Source organism: Phytophthora infestans, genomic scaffold (genome assembly GCF_000142945.1).
Source record: "Phytophthora infestans T30-4 supercont1.22 genomic scaffold, whole genome shotgun sequence".
Classification (NCBI taxonomy): Eukaryota; Oomycota; class Peronosporomycetes; order Peronosporales; family Peronosporaceae; genus Phytophthora; species Phytophthora infestans.
Window position 1 is genome coordinate 180402 of NW_003303737.1, and position 8502 is coordinate 188903.

Below are 8502 nucleotides of genomic sequence, written 5' to 3' on the forward strand. Positions count from 1 at the left end.
GAACGCACGTGATCGTAAATTTGGCGGGAGAGGGTAACGAAGGTGCGGTATGCGGACTTAATCTCCAATACTTCTATCCCCTTAGCCAGAGCGCTAGCCAAGAACGTCGACAGTGACTTCGACGTGAGCAACGCTGACATCGTCAAGGACTCCACGCATGTGGGTGGGAGGTGACGCATGTGACAGACCTCGGAAAATACAAAAATATACGATGTTGACTTCACATGACCTCCAAAATAAAAACGGGAATACAACAGAGAGTAATACCAACTACGGCGCAATTATTGGTAATACGTGCATAAGCTTGTTACCTTAGCAAAATGATGATCTTACCTAGGCCAGACTTGTGACGTCCCACATATTCTTGCTAGCACGGAGAGACATGAGTATATTAAAGTGCGCGGGGGGCATGTTGCTTCGTTGCGGCGTGAGGACCATCTTGCACTCCGAGAAGAGACGTTCACAGGCGTTCGATGTCGTTGGCACCACTGCTGTCAATGGCGTGTACGCCGCTCGCTCCACGTGACGCTTCTTCGACCCGCCCTGCTGGATGATCTGGGTAGCGTAGCTATCTTGGCGGTCATTGCGCTTGCGACCATCATGTTCGGCGGTTCGTCAGACCGCGGCGCATCAAAACGTCTCAGTGCAACGGATTCAGCGGTCGACACTTTCTCTCCATCGCAAATCTTCACAAGCCCATTTTCAAAAGCTGGACAATGCACAAGTTTGGGACTGTAGCCAGGTATTTTATTGTAATAATTGGGCCAATGAAATATTGTACTAGTTTGTTCATGTAGAGGGTCAATAATAATTATTAAAATCTAAATTGGCAATAATTGTTGCTCCGCAATTATTTGTTTTCGAGGCGGTAGTATTCTTGTTCGGTCCTACATGTAATAGATAACCTATCGCTACCGACAGAAATCAGAAACTCAAGAACTCAAACAAAATGGCGGGTCAAGGGTCCTTGCCGCCATCTACTTCGTATTGGACAGTCATGGTAGTATCTATCCATCAACGTTCCGCCTCGCTATCGCAGGAGCTGGCTGTGACTCAAACGGTAGCCAGTAAAAAGGTGTGTTTTCTACTTCCTTCATCGCGCAGTGTAACATCAGCCAACGTCACTCTCGGCAGTGTTTATTGTCCATTTACAGCAGACAGCGAAGCTCCATTAACTATCGTCTCAAGCACGGACGGTGGTAACACTGCCTTCTTACCAAGTGACGACGTTACTGGCACTTCAGGGGCTGCCCAGTTCAGCCACGCCTTGATGACAAAGATCACGTGTTCACACGCCACAATGAACGCAAACCGTTGAAGTTCAGTCCACGACGGCAGCAACTCGTCCAGTTCGTACGTCCAGACTAGCGCGCAGTTAACAACGACAGCTACACCGGCAAAGCTCACCAGCACTTTCTCCCACACGCCAATTCCTCGTGCGTGCTGGGCAACTGGTCGCTGATATCCGTGTCGATTCACGAGTTTCAGCAGGTCGGATCGACTCTCGATCGTATTATTCAACCACGCGAACGCCGCCGCCAACGGGAACACTGGGCTATACAGAGTCACGTACCCGAACTGCACCATGAGCTCCTTATAGTCAGCAAATGTATCACGATACGTTGCCTGTCGCTTCTGCATAAGAACTCGCGCCAGTCGTTGCTCTGTCGCCGCTTTAGCCACGTCGACTCGCTCACGCTTGGCTCGAAGCGTCGAGTGCTGACGCTGGATCCCTACAACTGCCTCGCTCTGAAGACTCTGAAGACTCTGTTGACGACGCCGTTTATTCTCCGCTGTGAGCACTTGACCGCCCACCGAGACAGCGAGTGGCAGACCTACTTCCTTGAAATTATCGATCAGCTGTGTCGCTACCAGTAGAATCCACAGACGCTCACGAACATGATCCAGTCGTCGCACATAGAAAGCGAGAAACCAGAGCGATGCGTTGCTATTGACGAGATGGAACGGCATGCGTTTAGCCACCAAATGTGCTTCGTGTTCATCCAGTGTACGGTAATTCTCGAATTCCGTGAGTTTGCGCGCCAATAACTGATACAAATTGTCCATCACGTGGATGATCACGGCGTTTATGACGCTTGGACCATGTGATACAAAGGCGCACGTCACGGTATCGTAGCTGGGTACCCAGTTTTCCGCTACATAAGGTCCCTGGGTGCAGCTACCCTTGTAGCTCGCTCGAAGCCGTTCCGAAAATACGTGTAGCCCGACAACGTACCCTCCTACTAAACAGCACATGGACACTAATAACGGGACAGCTAGAAGTTGCCGCAGAAGACGCTTATGATGTGGATAGTCGAAACAGCGTACCCCAGTCACGGGGTCTTGCATCCACTCGCCTTTGAACTGTACCCTCGTCGTGGCATGTAGAGACGAGAGTACCCCATCGTAACCCCATGTAAACTCTACTTCACGCTGTCGACGTCTCCACATATCCGCAATAAGCGACGTGCCAATTGCGACTAAAACGCAGTGCACAGTGCAACTCGGGGCCAGATTTAGCTGGCCCAGCACATGCACTACAACGCCATACACTGCGGGTAATACCAGCATCTTTGTATAAAACGCCAGCCAGGCGAAATACATGGCGATTCTCGGTCCAAAATACGCGTAGATATCCTGCAAAGGAGGCAGCGCTAGCGCACTCTGCGCTCCCCATCGGCGTGTCAACTGGCGTCTCGCTTCGTCCCGATGTAGCGGGTATAGCATCACATTGGTGAACGTCTTGGCCCTCATAACTTGCGGTAGTAATTTCTCTCTGGCACTGAGTAATACTGGAGCACTTGTACTATTCGCTTGAGTACTATGACCTCCTTCATGTAAGCAACACACATCCAACTCGAGTCGAAGCTCGGTGAGTATCAATTTACGCAGTCTTTGACACTGTGCAGCACCCGTAAGGGGCAATACGTGGCTGGTATAGTCTGGATGTTGAGTCACCCATGGAGCTAATTGCATGGCCACACGACCTGCCCATTCTCCTTTCTCTGTGACGCTTTGGTCGGGTACTTCACTGCCTATAGTTAAGGCATACGCCTGTGCTTCTTCCTCACTGACAGCTAGCACCTCAGAGTCGGGGGCTTGTAGCATGTGGACAGATACACTGCAGCCAGCAGCACGTAGCGCTCTGGCCGTCACTTGGACGAGTGCATGGGCATCTTCGAGCGCCTGTTTAGTTGAGAGTTGAAGCTCCAGGTACAGGCAGAAGTCTGCGCGATCGTCGACCAATCGCTGCGTCGGAGCAAAGCGCTGTAGCTTCAAATGGCTACCGGAGACTGGTTCAGTGACGTCTTGGATACTGCGTCGTCGCTTGCCGCTTAATGAGTTGGAGTTGGTATGAGTAGAGTCTTCTCTAAGGGGTTTCTTAGGCTTGGAGACCTTCGGGAAGGCGGAGCGAAGCACGAAGGACCGGCGACGACGTGCGAATGAATCGGAGACGACGATGCAAGGCTCAGAGCCGCGGCTTTCCGCGGAGAAAGACACTGGATGCCGCCGCCGCATTTCTATCGGGATTTTGCACACGGGTATACCGTTTATCATACGGATTTTTTATATGGATTTTGCACACAGGAATACCGTTTATCATAAACGGTATACAAAATCCCACAAATTTTATGTTTGCAATTAATGATGTATACCGTATACATGTAATTCTGGAATTCTTAAAAATATTGTATCCTTAGTCATGTTAAACAGTGCATGCAGGTACAAACTCTTAAACAATGATTCATACCAGTAACTTCGATGCCAATTAAGCTTACGGAAAGTGAATTCACACACGACTGGTGGAAGCTTGCGACCGGCTCACTCCGAGGTCGTCTCACATGAACACTTCGGTTGGAGCTTTCATTTCGTGAGCGATTTTCGTAGAAGCCACCTGGGGCTAGTTTAGGTGAACTTTCAATTAAAATTTATCCTCGGGGTGCTCGAAAGGACGACGTTTCTAATCTTTCGTGAGTCAACTTCGAGGTGGGCGGCTCGCTCTCAGTGAGAACATTCCAAGGCCGAGATGCGCCGTCGAGTTACGTCGTGGCGTCGGAAAGTAATGTCGGCACAGTGCCGGGCACTGAGTGTCCGGTGCGGTATGGCATACCGTATGCATCGGCTCAACGAGTCAACAGACGACACCGAATCGTAATCTGTAAGTCGACATGGGGTAGAATGATCGAATCAAGTTGTTGTGCTCTGGCCTCTGTACCCTTTCCCATCGTTTCGTGGTCCCAAATGTCTGCTGAATCAGCAGTGCTGATGTTCGTGGAAAGACTGCTGTGTCCCGCTCTCAGGATCCTTTTCTTTGTCTCCCGTATCGGCCGTCCAAGCCTGGAAACCCCATGAGATGTGCTCTAATCAACCATTCTCCTTTTTCAGCTTTAGTCCGAAGCCATGTTGCCGATGCTAGAAGACCAAAGAGGCTCATCGCCCAAGAAGAAAATCGAGCTAACATCGTCGGCTCTTTGGACCACTCGCTCTGTGGGTTCACCTGTAAAGGGGGGTGACTGGCGTGTTGAATCCAAGTCTCCGTGGCTGTTCGACGGTGGAGCCCTCCGCGAGGGTGATGAGATTGACATTTGGAAACGCAATTACATCGGACTCGTCGTGCAGTATGCCGCTGTGGGAATGGTTTTCGGTACTCTTCCGGGGACTATTTACCCCTTCCTTTTCAACTACCTAAATATGGAAGGCACGCAGGCTGTCTCGGCTACTGTGCTAATCAACATGCCGTGGTCGTTCAAGCTTTTCTTCGGTATGATCTCGGATTGCGTTCCTATCCGAGGTTACAGACGTCGTCCGTTCATGGCTATCGGATGGACTATCTGCTTCTCAATGCTGTTGCTAATGTCCTGCATGGATGCCGGTGACCCGTACTACCCGGACAGCACGTACGCGACAATGAACAAGGACGAGCTGACCCCTGAGATCATTGCCACCTTCAACGAGTCAGCGCACCACGCTGGTAGTAAATTCGTCGTTCTTATGATGATTGCAGCGATAGGGTACGTCGGAGCTGATGTGGCAGCAGACGCCATGATGGTCGAAGTCGCCCAACGTGAACCAGTAGCCACAAGAGGGTATACCCAGACAACGATCTACATGGTTCGTACTGCGTTTATCATGATCTCCAGCATTCTCACAGGCATGACCTTCAACGGCAAAGACTACGGTGGTGATTTCGACTTCTCGCTGACATTTCCGCAGCTTATGGTCGTACTCTGTATCTACTGTTTCCCAGTGATCCCGATCTCGTGGTATTTTATCGTGGAAGACCCTCACCCTGGTGTGGTTTTCCGTGAGTATTTGGATGAGCTCTGGCAGCTCATCCAGATGCGTCCAATGTATCAGGTCATCGCGTACAAGTTTCTGGCTGGGATCTTCGAAAACTTCTCCGTCACCTGTACAGACCCGATGCAACGGTACTGGGCACAAGTGACACCTCTGAACCAGAAGATCATGACCGTCGTAGGAAATGGGATCTTTGCTGTGACACTGTACTTGACCGCCAGGATTGGACTCCAATGGAATTGGAGGAAAATGCACGCCATCACGATCGTGTCCGTGACAGTCCTGGATTTAATAGTGAACATGCTAACGACGTGGGACATCGTTCGAAACCAGTGGTTCTGGTTGGGTGTCCCAGTAGCGGAGGCGTTGCCGAACGGTATTGCGTTTGTGATCGCAACTTTCGTTATGGTGGAACTGGCGGGTGAAGGCAACGAAGGGGCTGTATACGGTCTGGTGGGGTCGATCACTAATATTGCCATACCGTTAGCCAGTACGTTGACTAAAGCTGTGGGCAGCAACTTTGACGTAACAAATGAGGACATTGTCGAGGACTCAAGGCACGTTCGCTGGGAGGTGACGTACTTCCTCATCATAAGGTACTCGATAAACCTCGCTGGACTACTTTTCTTGCCGCTGTTGCCGAGCCAAAAAGCGGAGACACAGCAGCTAAAACGATTCGGTGGATCGAGTCGATTCATGGGCTATCTGACGATCGCCTACTTTGTGTTTTCACTCTGCTGGACTGTCATTATCAACGTCATGAGCATTTATCCAGCGACATCATGCTTACGGGTTGCTGGTGGTACCGGCTGCGATTCAATTAATCGCGTCTAGATCTACACGTACAGATAGTAGAATGCAATAGCTTTGGTTATGTTGTCTGTTTGATAAAAAGTGTCAATTTATTCCACTTGTACGTACTTCTCCGGCCCGTTTCAAAATGATGATTGGGGTTTTTTATTGATCGCACATAACTGAATAATCTACTTTAATTGGATAAAAAAGACTTTGGTTTTGCATGGCTGCGGGCCACTAAAACTATGGTTGGCCTAGACTAAAGTCAGCCCCGCATTTTGGGTTTTAGCACGATGCCCAGAACACCTGGAAAACAAGACATTACGCCTGAAACTCGTCTCAATGTGGTTGTGTTCCTTGCTGAACGGAGCGCTAACGGTAAATTGCTCCGTGGAGCAGTTTATGCAGCTATGGAGGCTTTTGATATGTGTCGCAACAGCGTCAAGAAGATCTGGAAGTCGCGCCAAAAGGTCGGATTTATATCCGCCCAGAAGCGAGTGCAGCCCAAGCGCGGAAGGCGCCTGTCGGTGCAAGAAGTTATCGAGATCGTCCAAGGGGTGCCGCTTTGCCAGAGGCAAACCCAACGAGCACTGGCGGCTGCATCTGGTATACCACGCACTACGCTACAGCGGTATCTTGCTGATGGGACTCTACGTCGCGCATCTTCTCGTGTTAAACCTACTCTGACTGATGCTCACAAGACAAAACGACTACAATGGGTTTTATCGCATGTTGAGATGGCATTAGGTACTGTAACATCTCGAAAGTTATTATTACTCAACCTTTTTAATTGTTATAGCCATTAATTATCTTGTCTAAATTGTTTTGACTCAGGTGCCCGAATGTACCGCATGCATCACATGTACGATACTGTGCATGTAGATGAAAAGTGGTTTAACCTCTACAAAGGGGCCACAAGATATTACCTGACAGCCAATGAGCAGCTGCCTTATCGATCCTGTGCAAACAAGAGATACATAGGTAAAATCATGTTCTTAGCTGCTGTCGCACGTCCTCGCTACGACTTTCACAAGAAACAGTACTTTGATGGTAAGATTGGCATTTGGCCTATTGTTAAAAAGGTTGAGGCGGTTCGTAGCTCCGTTAATCGTCCTAAAGGTACGCTAATTACGAAGAGTGTGTCTATGACACGAGCTCTTTACCGCGAACTACTTGTCGAAAAAGTATTTCCAGCAATTCGATCCAAGCTGCCAGGTATTTTTTTCAAGTGTTATTTTTTATTGCTGTAACTCAATTAATTTTTTTTGTTCTTAGTTCGCAGAGGCTCGACCGTGGTCGTCCAGCAGGACAATGCAGGGCCTCATGTTTTAGAAGGTGATGCTCAACTAGAACCTGCTGGAATGGTTGATGGATGGAAGATAAAGATGCGCTGCCAGCCGCCTCGGTCACCCGACCTAAATGTACTTGATTTGGGATACTTCTCGTCTATTCAAGCTCTACAGTATCGAAAATCTGCCTACGACTCTGACAGCCTTATTACGGCGGTTGAGGAAGCTTTCGACGAGCTCAGGTGGCAAACCCTTGACAAGTGTTTTATCACTTTCCAGAAAGTGATGGAGTCTATTATGATTAGTGGTGGGGGCAACGATTTCAAGCTTCCGCGCGTTAGTAAGCACATTGGACGTAATGCGCGAATGCCAATGTCGGTTGTAGTCGACACCGATGCGGTTACGAAAGGATATAGTCAGCTGTATGCGTAAATTTGAAGTTAATTGAACCTTTTGTTGCTCGTAATTATCATTATAATTTTTAGGCAATCACTGATTGGTCAATATAAATAGTTGGTTTACACTAATGCTCTCGACTTTCCGAATAAACCTCGCCCCAAACACATCTAATTCGCGGTGCTTCCAGTAAGCCCCTGCGTCTGAAACTGCGTCCAGCTGTTGTTAATTGCCCGGTTTAGCCGCTCTAAAAGTATGGTGTAATATCGCTAATTTTTGACTGAATTGCGACAAAAAACCTAATGCCTTTCCAAACGCGGCGGTTTTGATCGCAGCGTGCACGCGCATATTTACCATTTCTTACAACCTAAAAAAATATGATCCTGTGCGTCGTACTTCGGGCTATGACGTGGTGTGCCATGTGTCTACCAGCTAGCTCTTGTTAAAGAGTTTTTTGCCCAAAACTGAAATCGTCATTTTGAAGTGGGCCGGAGAAGTATTAGATAGCATTCGTGTTTACCTCAAAGTACGACTTTATCGAAACACTGGCAGGCTCACGGCTGATTTTCAACTTTTCATCTCGCGTATACAATTTACTATGCACTGCGTATAATAATGCAGTCAGCGTGGTTGCTCCACCCGCATGTACTCACATCCGACTTCAAGATTGTTAAAGGAGCGCCCATTAACTTCCCACACGTATGGATTCGCTTTCGACGTGTCT

General features: G+C 48.8%; 2 protein-coding genes across 2 annotated transcripts; one reads left to right on the forward strand and one right to left on the reverse strand.

Annotated features, from left to right (window-relative positions):
* Positions 1 to 1137: 1137 nt before the first annotated feature.
* On the reverse strand, positions 1138 to 3519 carry PITG_11545 (anoctamin-like protein; the record flags this gene model as incomplete). The annotated part of the gene is made up of 1 exon (XM_002901055.1): positions 1138 to 3519. The coding sequence occupies one exon, from the start codon at positions 3517 to 3519 to the stop codon at positions 1138 to 1140; it is 2382 nt and encodes a 793-aa protein (XP_002901101.1).
* A 1116-nt stretch (positions 3520 to 4635) lies between these two features.
* On the forward strand, positions 4636 to 6132 carry PITG_11546 (uncharacterized protein; the record flags this gene model as incomplete). The annotated part of the gene is made up of 1 exon (XM_002901056.1): positions 4636 to 6132. The coding sequence occupies one exon, from the start codon at positions 4636 to 4638 to the stop codon at positions 6130 to 6132; it is 1497 nt and encodes a 498-aa protein (XP_002901102.1).
* Between the last annotated feature and the right edge of the window lie 2370 nt (positions 6133 to 8502).